This window comes from Ciconia boyciana, chromosome 10, assembly GCF_034638445.1.
Source record: "Ciconia boyciana chromosome 10, ASM3463844v1, whole genome shotgun sequence".
NCBI classification, from domain to species: Eukaryota; Metazoa; Chordata; class Aves; order Ciconiiformes; family Ciconiidae; genus Ciconia; species Ciconia boyciana.
The window spans coordinates 5,429,052-5,448,513 of record NC_132943.1 but is presented as its reverse complement, the minus strand read 5'-3'; the positions used below and the strand labels follow the sequence as shown (position 1 = coordinate 5,448,513).

At 37.6% G+C, this 19,462-nt stretch overlaps 1 protein-coding gene across 1 annotated transcript in view; it reads left to right on the top strand.

Annotated features, from left to right (window-relative positions):
* ARHGAP15 (Rho GTPase activating protein 15) overlaps nucleotides 1-19,462 on the top strand; it is a 331,003-nt gene that overhangs the window by 42,055 nt on the left and 269,486 nt on the right. Inside the window, exons 3-5 of the mRNA XM_072874181.1 lie at nucleotides 5,271-5,345; nucleotides 9,082-9,143; nucleotides 13,337-13,424. Of these exons, the coding sequence (XP_072730282.1) occupies nucleotides 5,271-5,345; nucleotides 9,082-9,143; nucleotides 13,337-13,424 (225 nt within the window). The remainder of the gene's footprint in view (nucleotides 1-5,270; nucleotides 5,346-9,081; nucleotides 9,144-13,336; nucleotides 13,425-19,462) is intronic.

Sequence of the window (19,462 nt, the reverse complement as noted above, 5' to 3'; positions counted from 1 at the left end):
GCAAATGAGGGCTGGTGGGGGCAGGACTGAAACTGCACTTTGTGCCCCTCTCTCTCTCTCTCTCCCCCCCTGCAAGCCTTAGAAAAAAAAGCAGAGTCCTAATGTCATGTTATACTGCCTTGTAGTCTCCACTACCTCTTCTTCTGAAGAAACCTATTTGGGAGAAGCAAGGAGGGGACCCCCCCCCCCCCCCCCCACCGTGTTTCTAAAGTAACCCTCTGGAGGATGGTGTTAGGAGGGCTCCAGAGCAAGTCAGGAGCACCGGTGGCCACGGCTGTGGCCACACGGCACTGGTGGCCACGGCGCCTCCACAAGGAGCCCTCTGGGACCCAGGAGCTTTCCCTGGGGCTGAACGGGGTCTTCTGCTGAGCTATTGCACAGCTCTAATGCACTGAGAGCATCTGCAGCAGCAAGTTGAGGGGAAGGGGATTGCTCCCACTGTTTCTTGTCAGCCTCCATTTCTTGAGGATGGACCAAAACCCCTTATCTGCGGAGATGACAAAGGAGCATCTCCGAGTGGGGAGCTCGTCGGATTTTCTCAGTGCCTTTCACAGCAGGAGAGACACCATATCATAGCAGAGCTGTTTCCAAATAATTTCTGTAGATAACGATGGACTTGCCATACTGCCCAAGACTGGATCTTTAAAACAAAACAAATCACTTCGAGCATGGCAGTGAGTGAAATGATACAGGATTTTACTTTCTCTTGCCATTGCCTAGGTGTCTTTCAAGGGATGGGGCCATTAAGAAATACGTTTTTGTTATGTTTCTCTCTCTAAGCAATTATGAGCTGTCACTGCAGTATGGGAGTGACTGGGAACAAAATGACCACAGACATCACTAAATCAGGTATCACCCCTCCTTCTCTGTTGAGGGAATGGTTTTCACAAAAGTTTATGTGACTAGTTTGTACTTTTATTGCAAACTTTCAAGCTGCCACCAGTAAGTTCGATCCTATAAAGAATGGAGTGTTCTGGCCCTGATCCAGAAAAACACTTAAGCCCATTGCAGAGTGCTTTGCTGGATCAGGTCCAGAGCAGAGCAACATGCAGTAGTATGGGTTCAACAGTAGGGGCCTTCTCTCTTTTTTTGGGGTGTTTATAAAGGAATCTCCACATACATGATTGCAGCATGGGTAGGATGAAACAAAACAAGAGTTAGACCCCTAAAAAGAAAGGTCAAAGCATGAACAGCATGACAATTTTTTTGGTAGAAATCTAACAAAAGCTCCATGAGAACCTTCTCCTTGATGGAGCAGTAGAGTGACTGATGGAGAAAACAGGTAGATGTCATCCCAGGGTTTCTCGTCCAAAGCAGAGCTCTGCTGCACCGAGTGCTGCTTGTTTGAACAAACTATGGTTTTCCCAGGCTACTTGTAGGTGACGTTTGTGGGTAAATAACCTGTGGTGAATAACTTACTTGATAATCTTAGAAACCACTTAGAAATGTCTTACAATTATCTTAATTATTGAGGGATACAAGTTAATTCAGAATGATGTTTCAGGAAATAATTAATTGTCTGTACTTTGCACTAGAGCAGCTTGTCTGGGCCTTTCGAGAAACGCTAGTTGGTTTTGTTAGGTTTGGTTGAAATCAAAAAGAAGTATGCTGCTTCTCATTGACTAGATGAATTAGGTCAGAAATATGCTCGTAATGGGAAATAAAATCCAAATCAGTCCTCCAAGTCTCTTTTTAAATCAACGTCATGCTATTTGAAGAGACTAGCAATGAGTTAGTCATGATGAATTCCCACAAAAAGAGGGAGAATTTAAAGAACAAATGGGAACACAAAGAAATGAAATTAAACATCAGGTTATTGTATTTTACTTCATCAGTGTTAAAACAGCAGTTGTCAGATGGTTGTCCCTTCGCGCTGGATACCAGGCATATGTAATGGAGGCTTTGCCTTTGTAGAAAGGATGGTGACGGATTAGTGCTTAGATGCTGGAATAACTCTGGTAGGAGATGGATACCCTTTAGCTAAGGGAAGGGGGGGGCTGCTGAGGCTGAATTTAACAAAACCAGACTTGTCCACAGACTTGCAAGCGCTCGCAGAGTGGATTTTTAATGCTGCAGGTGACATTGTTGCTGACTGAAGAATGTTCATCAAATCAGAAAACTGCTGATAAGCTGCCTTTCCCAAAAAGGGATCTCACGAACTTCTCCTGTAAATCTCTGCCTTTCATCGTACCCTGGGAGGTGAGGTAGAGGACTTGTGACAGATATTATTTAGGGTTTTCTTCAGTTTATTAGGGTAATCGAATGGAGCTATAGACAAAAAAAATCTCAAAACATCTCCTTTATGGTCTATTTATTAAAAACTCAATGAAAGAATGAAAATAATTGAGCCTACACTTCCCTTTGAATTTTGGTACACCACTGAAAATTGTGAGTATATTGAAACATGAGTATATTGACTATTGTCACCCAGGTTCTGCTAAGAACATTTTAACGTTGAACCGAATATATCATAAAGGAAGTGATATGACTAACTCATTCAGCAGTATTTGCAAAATATATTTAAGACCAAATTTGTATAAGGCCTGCTGGAATCTTATAAAATCAGTCTTAAAGAATATATTGCCTCTGTTATTGCTGAGTTTTTTTGAGCTGTTTTGATTAATTTTTTTAAAAGTTCTACTTCTAAACCAAAAGGCTGGTAGAAATGAGTAAGAACTTTGTTGAAGCTTCCATTCAATTCCCTTTGTAAGCCAAGTATTTGGGGTGGTTTTCCAGAAGAGCTTGATCTTGGCTTACATAGCTGTGGATTTTGGTTGTATTTCTGCAACTGGATTCAGACTTTGGAGCTTTGGAACTTTCTTGTGTGAGATTACTTTGTAGCCCAGCAATGAGCAATGTAATTTCTTTTATTTTTGCCCTATAAGAGAAACATCTTTTTGGCAAAAGTATCACATTAAATAATCAGGTAGGTCTATTCTTTCTCCTTGTACACAGGCAGTTTTCCTTAATATTTCTGCTTTGCATAAGGCAAAGAGGTTTTTAAAGCACATAATATCACCCATAACTGGAATTTAATTTTTTTTTTCTCCTTTCATACTTCCTGGAAATCTTACTATTGTCTTTTTTATTATACTACCACTAATAATTTGCTAGTACTACTAAAATAGTACTTTTTATTATCTCCTTTCTTTGTTTAGTTGTGGATGGGTTTAGTGCTTCTGATATATTCTTTTTAGCATGTATCAAATGTGAGCATTCCTTTTGCTAATGCTCTGATTGCTGAACCAAAGACCAGACTGAAAGCTCTGATCGGTGCTGTACACTTCACAAAGTTGCATATAGGGCCCCCAACAGACACACACGATTCCTGGAGAGAGCAGCTGAATGTTCAAATAGATACTGTGGAGTGGTGGTGGGTCTTGTTATTTAATTTGTATGAGTGAAGAATATATTTTAGAAAGCATCGCTGGGCAATACGCTCTGTTGTATGTTAAGGAATAATTAGAATGGGGGATCTGGGTAAGAAAGACTTTCTATGATCTAGACCTGAATAGTTTCGTTATATGTCTTGAGCACTATAGAACCTTCAGAGTTGTTGAACAGTAAAGATAAAGGAAAAGATAAATTGAATTAATTTATTTTGCATTTATATACATGCCGCTGCCTGCATTAATATTAAGTTCCATCCAAAATCTAAATAGAAAGACTGTAATCTTAGAAGTTCTCTCAATAGCATCAGCAAATCATTCTTGTTTACCCTACATGCTAATAAAACAGGAACATGACACTCCTGAAAACAAGATTGCAAAATACAGAAAATGTGGTCTGACATTTTTTTTCTCCCCAAAGGAGGGACTGCCACTAACTAAAGTATTTCTTATGAAAGCTCGATTGCTTAAGATGCAGAATATTAAGAGAGAAAAACACTTTAGGACACAGCCATGTCACCAGCTGTTACTCACCCTTAATGAAATTGTTAAGTGATATTCTTCATAAATAGGTCAGAGAAACTTTTGAATTGTGAAGAATGTTTTATCTCTTTCTTTGAAATGTTTGTATTAAATTCAGAACTGGTAATTCATTAAGCTCATTAGCTCTGACTAGGAGAGTGGAGCAATATCTAGGATATAGATTTCAAGGCTTAAAAATGTTAGTGCTTACAAATAAACATGAAAGCAATGTGTGGAGAAAAAATATGGGATCATAATATGTTTAACTGTTTTTTGAGCGTGGCCCTCTGGATTAATTAAGAACACTTTCTATATTCAGACACTTGAATATAAACAGAATACATTATGACTTTTGGTTAACTCTGTTTTAATAGGGAAAAAGAGAATGCATTATGATGAATACAGTGGAAACTAGTTGAGACTATATTTTGTTGTTTGCTTTTTGGCTTCAGTTAAAAGAGGAGATAATCACTGAATTTTACAGGATTCTAACTTCAAATTATATTATTATTGATTGAGGTTGAATTTAAACAGTAAAAGTTTTATTTTTATATATATATATATATATATATATATATATATATATACACACACACACATGCACACAGTTTTGGGTGACCTGTTCTTTGTTGCAGATCTGTAAGGAAGTAAAATGCTATTGAGCTCTGCCAAACGCTTGATTTGTGATGAAATTTTTATTTAGTCTTAATAATTTCTGGTATAATACAATAATTTTCCAGAGTTAAGTCACAGATGGTTATATTGGCTTCCTCCTAGAAAAAAGGGAACTGGAGAAAATCAAGGACTCGGTGGGAACAAATGTAGAATCAGAGTCCAGTATTGCTGTAGCCTTCCAGTCATGGAGATTTTAGAAATAGCCTTTAAAGCAGTTTAAACGTAGCAGATGTATTATGTGCTTGTTCCCAATTATTTTCTAGTTTCTGCATTGACTTGCTTTGTGGCCTTGAGGTTATAATTAGCATCGTTTTCATTTCTGTAAAATGGGTTTAAGACCACCTAACCAGTTAAGCCATTTTTGAGATTCCTGATGGAAAAGCCATAATTTAAAATGTTTATTATCGGTTGGTTAATTTTTAGGTAAATTTGCCAATGTGACATCACAAAGAACCACATTTATACCAGAGATGTTTAGAGTTTAGTAGCTGTACATTTCAAATACACAGGGCTCAGAGGAACACCAGTTTTCACAGAAATGCAGTACTGAAAGAAACCAGCTTTCCAAAAGTCCATCCAATGCAGGCTGTACATCCCCAGTAATTAAATTTGTTGGTCCATCTTTACCTGCATGTTTTTGAATCCTCTCTGAATTTAAATCCTTGAATTTTTTTTTTTTTTTAGGTAAATCGTCATAGAAGAAATCATTCCCAACATAACTTAACAGTTGCAGACATCATTAGTACACAGGACCACACAGTAAGTAATTGCTCTATAGAACTGATAAATCACTCTTGTTATTTTAAATGTTTATAATGTAAAAGTTACACATGCTTTACTAAAGAATAAATACATGAGGCTTTGGATGCCTCAAGATGTTAAAGGATTTGAGGGACTTTGATTAATCAATAAAAAGAATAATTTTAGAAGGTACAAAGCAATTTATATAGCTTGACTTTGCTGTTAATTTGGTTGCACTAGACTGATGTTTGATCAGTATTAATACTTAGTATAAAGGAGTGCAACCATGTCTTTGCCCTGTCTTTGCCCATATTAAGGTGTTTTTAATATTAATATCAGTTTTTATAAATAAAAGTGATCACAAAATTTAACAAAATTTTCCTTGACATTAAAAGAATCTAGGGGGAATGAAAAGCATAGAGGTTTTTGTAATAAAAGAAAATGAATATGCAAATACAGATTCATCAAAGAAATGTTGGTATTAGTGGTACTTTTATCACTGATTTTACCACGAAAATTATAGAATGTATATGTGATATAGGGATAATTACTTTTCCTTGTAGTTTCTAATGCTGTTAGCTCAAGAGAGTATTTTTTATTATTATTTAGAAACTCAAATATTTACACATGCATACTCTCATCTTTAATATTCTTCTAAAAAGCAAATTAAAAAACCCAAACACACACAAAACCCCACACAATAATTCCATTTTCTTATTTCTATGTTAATTCTTCAGGGCATTTGGGGTCATTTTCTCAACCTTCCATATGTTGAAAAGGTGCAGGAAGAGCGGCAGCTTAACAACAAATGATGATATTTATTGGGACAGAAACACCAGAGCATATTATTAGGATATACTTGGTATTCTTTTTAATCTACTATCATCCATTTGCAGACGTATTGTAAGTTGATCCTGAGCTGTCTTGGAAATATTTTCTCGAAAACAAGTAGAACAGAAAAGGGGATATTAACAGGTGTTAAACAAGGGGAATATAGCACCCCAAACAGAGGTTATAAAAATCTTGGGGTCATCCTAGAACTCTTTTTATTTGTCTTTGTGGTAAAGTTGTTTTGTAATTCCATAAATGCCCTTTATACTAACTACAGAGAAAACTACGTATTCTCATTTAATGAAGACCATCCTAACTTTTTTAAAGACAGCACCTGTACTAATTCAATTAAAGCAACATACATGAGAGCTACTTTGCTTAGCACTGAGAGGTCTCACATTAACTGAAGATCTTGTATTTCTGAGCTGTTTACTTTTGATCTGTTTAATTTAAAACAAATGGTGGATTTGAGCTATGTAATTTTAATCAGGATATTTTACATGCCCAACATTTGTTAGTGGATTTGATACTCTAGCTCAAGACAATTATAAGGAAAATATGACTGAGAAGCAACATTTTCATCTGGAAGCACATCCAATTTTTAACTTCCCAAAATGTGAGAATAGAGGTGATTCAGATCTGATGTTGAAAATCATATTTGCCTTTCGTTTTGAATTGGTTAAAGTAATAGTTTGGGAAGGGTGGTTGGTAAACTTTGAAAGCATGAGATTTTGGGTCTGATTCAGAGAAGCAATCAACAGCTTGAATGGTTAGCCAATGTTCCTCCCGATTTCTGTTTCCAGATGGATAGAAATATTAAAAAGAATAACCTTTCTCATATGTTATTTGGCATCTCTGGCCTGGCCAAACACCAGAAGTTTTATGCTACAAAAATGAAGGGTTAGAAGGGGAAGAAAAATATTGAAAGTTGTAAAGTAAGTTTAATTTAAAAAAAAAAAGTAGCCGAAGATGGGGATTAAGTCTTATTTTAGCTCTAATAATTCATCCACCCATCACTAGATAAATAGTGACATGACTCTGCACAATAATCCCTACATACTTTCTCTCTGGGTTTTCTATGGCAATGATATGCATGACAGGAATTTGCATGAGATATGTACAAATTATAGAAAATGCACACGCTAGTCCTCGTGTACCCATTTGAGAATGTCACCTAAATCATTGTCCACAGACCTACAGACCTTTCCATAGGTACAAGCAGATAAGTGAACAATATATATTTTGTTACATGCTGTACACCAGCAACAGACAAAATCTAAGGAAATAGTTAAACATATTAGACTGTTAATATCATGATATTTTGTATAATCAAAATAACAGATATGTTTGATTTAAAAATCCTTATGTTGCATGTGAAAGCATGCATTAATGGTTTTGCAGACAGCAAAATTCTATTGAAATTGTTACAAAATCGCCTTGTGACAGAATTTACTATAAAGATCATGTGGAGTTACAATATCCCAGTCAGGCACTGACTCAGTAGTGTTTCAAAGGGAAAACAAACCCACTCTGAATCATAATTTTGCCTCTTTTTCTATTAGTGACACAGTTGGGACATCCTTAGCTAATGAGATCTGATGAGATGGCAGGTCAATGGGTTTGGCTGAAGACCAGACACTTGCTTTGTTTGGAGTTTAATTTTTAAATATAAATTTACATAGACAAAAAAAAACCCCTATCCCAAACTGTATATCAAAGCTATACAAGGGATGTTTCAGCACATCATAGAGAACCAAGTTGTCTGCAAGGGCCTCTGGCTTAAGGAAAGTGTGTGCAGAGATGCGGAGGAGCACAAATTGAGAGGGAGAAATGAAAACAAAAAACCAAGCCTAGGACTTGCTTCTAATATCCCAAAACTCAGGAGCAACCTTGATACCCTGCAACCAGGGTTGCAGCCTCCTGTATACCAGCAGAGTCCTTAGCCTGTTCTGGCCTCACAGAAAAGGGACCAGGCTTCAGTAATAGCAATAGCAGAGTATGGGATCTACAAAGGTGATATCAGGTTGCTAATATCACATACTGCTTTTAATAGGTAATAGCTAAGGGCTTTGCCTTTTTGGATATGTTTTGGAAAATGCACAACACAGCTGTGCTTTCCCTTGTTTATAATTCTAGTTTCAGACTGTATGTCGAGAATTGACAGAATGGCTCAATTTGGTTTTCTGCACCAAACTATGAGATGATTTAGTTCAGCTGGAAACTTGAAGACAAGTTCTCCCTGCAGAAGGATGCACACATTCCAGTGAAGTGTGACCTTCTAAGGGCTGTGAGGGGTGAGCACCTCAATACCAGAGCTCGTCTGAAAGACAGCACCACTTAAAAGCATGATTGCCTTTTAGCATCTTGCATGAGCCTTGATTTAGGGCTGACTCAAAGCAAAATGTGGTGCATAGGAAGGCAAGGTAACTTTTCCTGTTGTACAGATATTTAATGTTTCTCTGACATTGGTTAAGCCTAAACATGACTCTTTAGAACATAAGAAGCAAGAGTCTTTTACAGAAGTATGGTGTGTCCCTTATAGCTATTAATGAAACGTAGACTCCTGGAACTCAATATATGAAATGATACCTTGACATAATTTACTTACAATACATTTTTCAACTCATTTTTTACTTATAGGTACAAACACTGCTTGCATTAAAATAAATTTCTTCTACATCAACGAGTAGAATATTATTGGGGAGTTTTTGAGGTTAATTCTGTGTACTAGGTGACTTTTGAAAATTTGCAAACAACGTTTAAAGAACTGACTGTATCAGAAAAAATAGGTGACTAAACTGAGAATTAGTGATAAAATGCATGCACACTAGATTAGCTTAGTACACTCTTATGCGTGTACTAAGTGGATTAATTAATCTGAATAAATGATATGGTTATGACATGTTGGTTTTTTTTCTTGTAGGTAGTGGAGAAAGAAGGATATCTTCTAAAAGCTAAAATATCAGATGGTGGCAAGAAATTAAGGTATTATATGTGAATGTTACAGAACTTATCAGTTGCAAAATTCAGAGTTGATGCATGTTTAAGTATATATAGCTACTATTGCTGCTTACAGCCAAACTGCCATTGTTCGGTATCAAGCCAATATATGATTACAGTCCCAGAAACCAAGTGACAGCAGCTAATGGCCTCATTGCATGTAATGAGCATGTGTCAATGTTAGCCTCTATATTATATATATTATACACATATTAAGGACAACCTTAAGGCACCAGGCAAACCAATAGTATATTTTCCAGTGGGCAAATTTTAGGTGCCGAGTGTGTGCTTGAGGGGTCAAGGATGGGATATCGGAACCCACCATGTGGTGATGCCAAGACAAGATTATCAAAAGTAGTCAGCACTTACTCATTTAGCGCTGTTTGTGTTCAAAGTAATGTGAATATTAATGCTGCCTTTTATGGAAGGATTTGCTACGGTTTGCTGTATTTAGATGCCTGTAAAGGAGTGGCAGTGATGTGACCAGCACTGTATGTTACCAATGAGAATGAGAGAGTAATGTGAAATACCACATTTTCTGCCTGGAGAAGGGAGCCATGTAATAAGGTCTCATAACTGTATAGTGTTAAACCACAAGGATCCTAAAAACGCTCATTGAAAAGGGAGTTTGTAACTCACCTAGTCCAACCTCTCACTTGAAGCAAGAACATTGTCAATGCTTGGCCAAGCCTGCTGCAGCTGGAGGCCATCCGAGACTGGTATAACTGGCATTTTGGGAAAAGGCTTTGAATCCAGTAATACTCTATTCCCCGCTTCAGGCACAGGCTGGGCATCACCTGTGAAGAAGCCCAGACGAGGAGGGAGTTTTACCTTCCCAGCGCATCGGGTGCCCTTAGCACAACGCATCTCCATGGCTTGGCGTTGCGCGCCGGCTCGGCGTGGGCGCAGGGAGGAGGCAGCGTAGCTCGGCCACTTGTATTTTTAAATAGCCCTGAACAGTCTGATATTTTCGAAAGAGCCTCAGAGAGCGTGAGCACTACTGAAGCTATAACGTGCTGCCATCAGGTGTTCGTTTGACAGAATGCAAATGCAGCCGCAGCGCTCGGGGCTCCTTTTGCAGCCCCCGCCAGCCGGGTCGCACCCCGCAGGGGCTGGCTGGCGGCGGCTTCAACCAGGACACCATCCTCGTACCCACACGTGAACTCATCTACAAGTAACCTTGCAGACGAATTCATGCAATACCCTTGTTCATTCTAGCCGGGTCTTCTCCGCATACTGCTATTTACGGCTTTTATACGGACAGAGGATGGGGAGCGGGGAGTCCTCTACTCGGCGCACACTTTGTCTGACTCCTCTTTTCACTTACCTGAAATTGCTGGAAGGGATTTCTTGAATAACGTTGGTGCCGCATGGCAAAAATTAGAATATTGTGAACTGACTTTTCCAAAGAGCTTGAAAACCTTAGGTCGCTGCATGTATCTCACAAAATACAATGTGCGTCCATCTGTACAGAGACTAATATACTTTAAAGTCTCTCTCTCTCTCTCTTTTTTTTTTAAATCTGACTGATGACCTTATGGACAATCTCCTAAAAAGGCTGACTAGTTTATATACTTTTTATCTTTAGGTCACAAAAGTAAGGAATTTTTGATTTTAAAATGTCACTTTTTAAATGAAAAAACTGTAGAATAAAAGAACTGGGGAATTTAAGTTTAGGGGGAAGAAATCTTCTTGCAGGTAATACGGTGAAATTGAGTTGCATTCTCATAGCTTCTATAATTCCAATAGTCTCCTGTGAAACCACTAAATTTTCTTGTTTCCTAACGGAATTAAAGCATTTTCCCTTTAAAATTCAGAATGAAACTTAGATAAAACATCTCACCTGATCTAATTTAAGAAATACTTGTCATTGACTTTTTATTTCTTTGTTGTTGACTTCTAATTTCAAAGACATAAATAGAACCGCATTTATTTATTTATTTATTAACGAAGTCCAGGTTGAAATGAAATGTTTTCAAATCTTGGCAAACTTCCCAGTTAGTTTGATCAGAAATTTGAAATTTTTAAGAAGACTGCACGCCAGTCTGGGACCTCAAAATGCAACTGCTGATTTATATTTCTCAGGTAGAAAAACCTGCCCCACAAATAGCTGGAACGAGCAGCACTCTGGCTGGTAGAAGTGGCCATGACACAGAAATGTTCTGCTCCATAGCTAATGTCAAGCATTTGGTGTAAGTTGAGTACTGAATCTAAGCTGTGTCCCAAGGGTTTTATCCTTTGGTAATCCATAATTATCCAGGATATCCAATTTATAGGAAAATCTGTTTAAACCAGCACATAGCATGCTTGGCCACCTACTGCCCTGTGTGCTTACAAGACCTTTTTGGAGTAGGGGGGGAAAAAAAGAAGAAAATAAAAAAGAGGTTGTACTTGCCAATAGACACCTTGTATTCACCACCGTGACGGTGATTCTCAGCTACAGCACTTGTTTCCTAAAGATACTTTAAAAAATAATCAGCTGAGGTTGAACTGTTCTTAATGCCAATATGAACAATCCACAGCTATGGCCATAGTTCACATTAGCTAAGGATACACCTTTACGGTGGTAATAAATTTAGCTGAGAATTTCAAAGTGACTTACAAACACTGTCCTTCTGTGGGGAAATATTTGCCATTGATGGTTAGGTACTTTTTTAAAACCCTACTGTTTCTTTCTTTTTTTCGATGTCTGTCTCTCTATTTTTTCCCTATTAACATGGCATAAAAAATGCAGTTCTATATTCTTCAGACATATTCATCTCCTCTGCAGGGACTTTCTTTCACTGTTGCCTCTTGTTGGCCATATTTTAGGGATGATCATTAGATCATGCTGAGTGAAATCCTGCCCACACCAAAGTGAGTGCAAGTTCCTCTGATAATGTCAGTGGTGTTAGGCCTTCATCTGTAATACTGGTTATGCTGCTTAAGCTGATGACTGAAACATATTGAATAGGAAACTAAATAGAAAAACTGCTTGTTGTTATGCCTGATGTGCAGTTTGATGGGATATTGAGTGCAGCAGAGCTTTGAGATGGATCTGGAAGTGAGCATCACAAAGAAGACCTACAGGCTTTAAAACTCAACCAAGCCCGGTTTTGCTAGAATAAAAACCAAACATGTTTGAGTTACTTAGGAATACCTAAACAAAGAGAAGTCAAAGGGACTAGGGAAGAGCGAGGAAAAAGTGTGTTTCTAATAGTTCCTTCCTGGGCCCTTGGTGCCCTTACGGGCAGGTCCCTCCTTTTTAACACACTGCAACACACATGTGAAGCAGCCTGTTTATCATACGCATTTTCAAGTTTATTCTAAAAGGTTCAGATTTGTGATTTGCGTTCACATAAATAAAATAGTGGGTTTATGAGTATTTTTGTTAATATCATGTGTTAGGAGCCTCAAATCGGCGGCTCAAACTTAAGACTTTCATTTAAAAATAGTTTTCTATCAGACCAGATCTACTTGTTTATGATTATGTGGTGGTTTGAAACATCACATTAAATGTGATATATATAACAGCATTTTCTTCTGAGTTGATTATTATGTTCTTCTGCGTCAGGGGATACTGTTTCACATATCCATGTGTATTTTGACTTCTCCCTGGCCCCAGCAGTTTGCCAGCTCTCTAGGGCTGGACCGTGAACTCCTCATGTTTAATGGTTACTTAATCCTCTCTCAGATATAGTTCTTATATTCCTTGCTCTCCTGTAGATTTTTAATTTAGGGAAAGGAGAAAGTATTTGGGACCTTTCAAAATAAACCCTTTGCTGAGCTCTGTATAATCAGATTGAAATTACACTTTTCCTTCTCGGTTCTGTTTTAAATATTAATTACCAGAAGGGCACCAGCTATTGGAGTCCTCCAGGTATATGTGAACTTTAAGCATGTGTGAATAATCCCACTGTTTTCCTGTGGTTAAGGTACCTTGGTGGAAAAGGAACATAGATAGGCTTTAAGACATGAATGAGGAGAAAGAAGGCCTTCAAGCTTTGTTGGGCCATGTTCAGGTATAATTAGGATGGTGCAACTCCATTGGTGGAAGTGCACTGCTGATATTGACTTTAGACCATTTTTGTTTCTGAAATGAAATAATTAGAAACCAAGTCTACAAATGGAGCATCCTTTACCTCACGCTTGCATGCCTTGCTAATTTCTTCTTTTTAAAATTTTATTTTATTTTTAAGGAAAAACTGGTCCACGTCCTGGGTTGTTCTCACAGCTCGGAAAATGGAATTCTACAAAGAATCCAAGCAGCCGGCACTGGCCAACCTGGTAGGTAATCAACCATCCGATATCCTTGGCTTCCTTGCAACTGTTATTTCAGTATAAAAGGTTTGGTGTTTACATAAGACAAATTCAGACTGAGCTGGCAACCTTCAAAGGTTCGAGAGCAGCTGAAGAAAAATGCCTTGATAAACTTTTAATCAGATGTAGTGTATGAGAAGAAGTAGGACTTAACATGCCCTTTATTAAGAGTTGCATTTTGAGAATAATTGCAAAGTGAGACAAATGGTGAGTGACTATCTGGTAATGTGAAGGTAACACTTTAAATTAAGGTGCCATTTATAAATGCTTTATTCTTATTCATGAAAATGATCACTAAATGCAGCTACTTCCTCAAATAATATATTATAAAGTATGTTATAAAATGCATTAGTAATAAATGCTTAACAGATGATGCGATGAGAATCTGTTGCAAAGGATATTGTGAGACGTAAATTGTATTAAACCGGGTATGTGCATCTTTAATACATGACTTTAAGTTGTTATCTACCATCCTATAAAGTGGCTTATACATTAATAAATAATAATAAATTATTTATAAATGGCACCTTAATATAGGGTGTTACCAAAGCAGAAAACATTATAAGTTAACAAAGTGATTTTTTTTATTGTAGTACAAATGTGACATCTACCATATCCCACTAACCTTCCTGAATATTTCTATGACTCCATCTAATGCAGCTAATGCAATTTCTGTAGCCTGTAGTTACTACAAAGTGAAATTTGCAGTACCTTTTTATTGTGCCCCAAGGAAAGACCACCGATCTTAGTCTTCAGAGATGTGACAGCTATGTTGCACAAGCAATAACGGCACGTATCCCTTCAGTGCTAGTTACTGCCGAGTTTGAGCCTACAAACCTGAATGTGGGCAACAAAAAGGGAATTCGGTACGTGTGTGACACTGTGGGCAGGGAAGGGACAGGTTTGACAAAGCCCCGTTGTGAAAGGCTCTCAAGGCCTGATCAAACCTGCCAAATCTCATTGGCATGATGGGTGGCCACAAAGGTGCTCTCTTTGGCAGGAGTCACAAACGATAAGCTATTTTTTTCTGTGGCAGGTGATACAAACCTTTTCTTCTGTATATTCTTGATCTATCAATGCCACCTACCATAAGATCAGCTTTAAAGAACACCTTTTCATGCCTTGCTTTTTTAGAAAGGAGATGAGGGTCGCAGAAAAATAAAGATAGACTAAACGATAAAAGCAAGTAAAGGATGAAGTCCGATACTTTCTGCTCATGTTTGTGCCAGTACAGCTGGAAGATACTACTTTTCCAAAGCCATGAAAACAGTATAGCTTGAATTAACATTTTTTTCAGAATCATCTGTTTTCCTTAAAGATGAACTAGACGTTATTTAAAAAAAAGAGTCTCAGGTGAACTTATTAGAACTAATCTTATAATTTACTAGCTGTCTTACACTTTTACCTGCTACTTCTTCTTCTCCTCTCTCTTTGCAAGCACTCACCCAAATCCTAGGAGATAAATGGACCAGCAGAAATTCAACACACAGAAGACTTGATTTTGCTCTGAGACTCCTCCACATGGTTAAAATTCCCATTGGCTGTTTAAGGATTTAGATACTAAAGTAGACTTGCCTGGAGAATATGACTCTGGCCCAGATCTCAATCTGTTTAACTAAAAAAAAATAAAAATTTAAGGCTTGTTATCAGAAAGGATCTTCTGAGAAGTCAGTCCCTTTCCCTGACGTTTCATTTCAGGTCCCATGCTCACAATTGGTGAGATAACATCTACTGCCTCTTGTGTTAGGAAGAACACAGACATATCGATCCCATATTTTGCTCATTATGGGGAAAAAATAAGTGTGTGTTGTTTTTTTCGTTTGTTTGCTTGGGGTTTTTGTTGTTGTTGTTTGGCTTGGTTTGTGTGTTGGTTGGTTTGGTTGTGGTTTGTTTTTTTGTTTTTATTCCATGCTAGATCTGAACACTGGGGCTGTGAACTCTCAATGTTCACTCGGTGAGAAAAAGCTGTTAAAGTTACATTTTCTGTCTGTTGCATAACTTATATGCAATGGTAAATAAACAAATTGGGTAAAGCTTGAAAACAACAAGAGCTGTCAGTATTCAAAATCTTATAACCCAATTTCCTAAACCCAAACTTCACACATCAAAAAAAGCTAAGCTGGCATGTTAACCTCATCTGATAAAGCAAATGCAATGCTTATTTCCTTTGTAAACCATTTAACCAGATATAATTTTGATACTGGAAAGGAAATAATACAAAAAGGATTCATTAGAAATCATTTGTTTACTGATTTTAGGTTTTTTTCCAGCTGTAGTTTACTTTGGAAAAAGGGGAGCTTAACCATTAATTAAATAATGTAATAGAGGCAATGTTCATTCACGATACTATGACTTATAACAAAGCATTTTTATTGTTAGCAGAAAAATGATGTGGCTTAACAAAAAGATTAATGTTCCTTTGTATTATAAAGATATTAATTCATTAATTATTAATTATTAAATACTGTACATGAAGTGAAAATTTAGAATAAGACAGCATCATTATAAGAGGAATGATATTTCACAATAAAGGCAACAGGAGAGAGGGAAAGAAAAGCACATTCTAAACATACCCCTTTTTCTGATGATAGAATAACATTTATAGGTGATTTAAAATTATATTTACCAAAATCTTTAATAATATTCTAATGCAAAGAACTAGTAATAGCTAAAACCAGGTTTTGTTGTTCCTTTGTACAATTGTAGATGTAGGACTCACTGTAACAACTTTCCTATTGACTTGCATGGGACCCATAGCTTTCCGGTGAAGCTAGTGGCAATATCTGGTATTATTATTAGTAATAGTTAGAGGACAACAATTAAAGCACACAGAGGAGAGATTCAGAAAATGAGCTTGTTTACAAATATTACTGAAAATGCAAGTTTGCATCCCATGTAGCTAAATCATTATCTTTTGCTGCTGCCTTGATCATTTGTGGTCATGCTTTTGAGACGCCTTTTTTTTTTTTTTTTAGCATTCATATGAATATAGCTTGCTTTTTATTTTAAATTAAGGACATTGTGATCTAAACGGGTCACAGCTCTTTTCTTTCTAACCAGTGTTAAATTCTGTTATCAGTTGGTCTTTCTGACCAAGAAAAAGTTGTCTGTTTATTCCCTGAGATAGTTTATTCAACAGAGGTTATTTTAACCTCAGGTTATTAGCCCATCTGCAAAGTAATTTAGTGAGTGAAAATGCTGCTGAAATCCATATTCATGTTTAGGAAGATTTCATTGTAGCAGACACTTGTATCAATTTACAGCATAACCCCTTCCAACAACATTGATATAACATAATTGCTCTGACTGCAAAACACAAAACAAGGACGCAGGGTGCTCAGGCGTTCCCAGTAACCTTAACTTACTCTCTTGCAGTGTCTCTGGGGAATACATAAACTGGAAAGCAAACTATGTAACAGGACAACGTTTAGGCCAGAAAGAATTTCTAGGCAATTTTCTGGGCTCCCTATGGATTTAAGCAGGACTTCCCGTTGTGTGGAGCTCCCCAGGTGCAGAAGAAAGGCTGATGTACACAATGGACAGTTTCAGGCTTGATGGATCTGAATGGTTTTGCATGTAGCTTTCATCAGAAGCTGCGTATACTATGCCATAGCCATGAGTCTCGTATGGTGTTCATAGACGCTTCATATCCCATTGTGGGCAGAATTGCTAAATTCTCCAAAAGAGAAGTTTTCCGGTTGATTATTGTACATAGCAGAAGGGTGTTCATCTTTCCAACACCATGAGCTTGCATCCCATCCTTTCTGGAAAGGGAGATGCACATACTTATACTTTTCTTCTGCTTATTACAAAATCAGAGCTCTAAACAAACTCCAGATTACTCCAACAACAACAAAATTGAACCGCGTGTGCACTGAGTGCACAGAGTCCAAGTTCTGCTGCTGCATCCATTTTTGTACAATCATAGAAATTAGAGATGGTAAAATCCTATAGAGTTCGCTATTTCATTTTCCTGCAAAACTTCCCTGAGCTTTCCATTGTTTTTTCTCACTTCAGTGTGAAATGCTGTGGCAGTTTTCCGGAGGAAAATATCCCGTAGCCCGGTATCCTTCACTATCAAGAAACTATTTCCTGTTTCTTTGTCTACATTTTAATCTCTTCTTTTAATCTCATTATAAGTTTCCAAAATTTCTTGACTCTTCCTGCTGGTGGACTAAAACCACCCTTCTTTGTTAAAGTATTTTCGGACTCAAACTATCCTTTTGGGTAATTTTTTCAAAGAAAGCGAGGTGACCCACTTTGCCAAGGCTGCGTTGTGTGTTCATGATGGGTTACAGAGCTGCCCGCTCTGTGCGGTGCAGACCTGGTCATTGCGTGGAGTCCTGGGGAGGAAAGGTCCCTGGGGTATCTCCTGGCCCAGGCGAGTGATCTAGTCAAAGGAGGCACCATAGCCCTATTTATAAAAGTATAGTACTGGAATACTGAAAATTCATTTCCGCCCTCCCCCCCCATTTGAATATTTGTTTGAGCTAAAAGGTTGGTGTTTGTCGGGGTTTTTTTCAACTTTGTCACTTTTGCCACGCAAATATTAACTGATTAAATTTCACAACATCTTTGTAAAATCAAGTATCAATACTACAGTTTTGATCTGTTATTAAAAATTGAGAAAGATTAAGTTCTTGCCAGAGGCCAGGCAGGAAGTCTGTGGCAGAGTTGGGGAAAAAAATCCAAACCCTGCTCTTCCAGTGGTTTAGCCACAAGAACATCCTTCTGTTTTGAACAACATATTTCTTCTATTAAAAAAAAAAATTAAAAAAAAAATAAAAAAAAGACAGACACACACAGGACTGTCAGTTTTAGAGGAACTGAACCATGGTGGTTTTATGGTTTGGCAAATGGAGAACATAATTACAACTCCAGTCCTGAAAACTGCTGGAGACTCTGGCTGAAAATTGCTTGACCAGGATATCTTACTCTGCTGCTTTTAACCTAAACAGATCCTTTTCTACCCATCTCAAAAGCACCCTGGGGAACACACATTTTTTTAGCCTTTAATAACAACATCAGAGAAATTCAGTGAGCAATCTTTGGAAAGGTGATTATGTGGTTGATGCTGGACTGGCCACTGTTAACTTCTATTAAGTTTGTTTTCTTTCTCACCATTGCCATTTTTAAGGTTAAATGGCTTAAGAACAACAGAGTGAAAAAGGTGCATCAAGCTGATTAATTATGTTACGTGGATATTACTCCATATCTCACCCAAAAGGGACTTATTAGTGCTTTATACTGTTAACAGCAGTATTTTTATTGTTGTCTGGGATGTGCAGTAACCTAATCTACAAAGGCTACTCTAAACTACATGGGCTTTGCCAGAACTGCTGCACAGGCAGAGTCCCTGGAGAAGCAGCTTAGATGGCAAATGAGGATTTTTGTGCTTTACACCAACTCCCAGCAACATAAATGATACAAGTACACAAATCTGCTCTTTGAATTATTTGCATCCATACGGAGGAGCTGGGGAGGCAGAGCTGTGTCACTCCGGGATGCACGGACTGACATTGCGAAGTAGCAGACTGTGTGGAGCTACCCTAGTGTTGAGCTCTTTCTGGGTGTCACGCATGCCCTCGAAACCTTTTTTTTTTTTAGGAGCTAGAAATGATAATTGGTTTGGAGAAAGGAGATAGCTTGTCCTACAGATATGATGTATGTCCTTGTCTAATTTCTGTCCTTTCCAGCTGCAACAGTTTAAATTTGCATTTGGAAAACCCACAAAACTTCATCTTTAAACCCAATGGCTTTTCAAGAGGTTTTGCGAAGTAAGCATTTAAAATATCTGGTCAATGTGTATGCATTTGTGTTTTGATCTATTGTATGATATATTAGACTGCTTTTTAAACCATCTAATTATTTTTAAAATTATGTATCTAGTATAAGAACCTTATTTCTGAGTTAAGACACCTCAGGAGTGGTTATTTAATAACACCAGGGAGTAATGAACTCTTTTCAGTAATACCAGCAGCTGTGCTACAAGAATCTGTCACTTG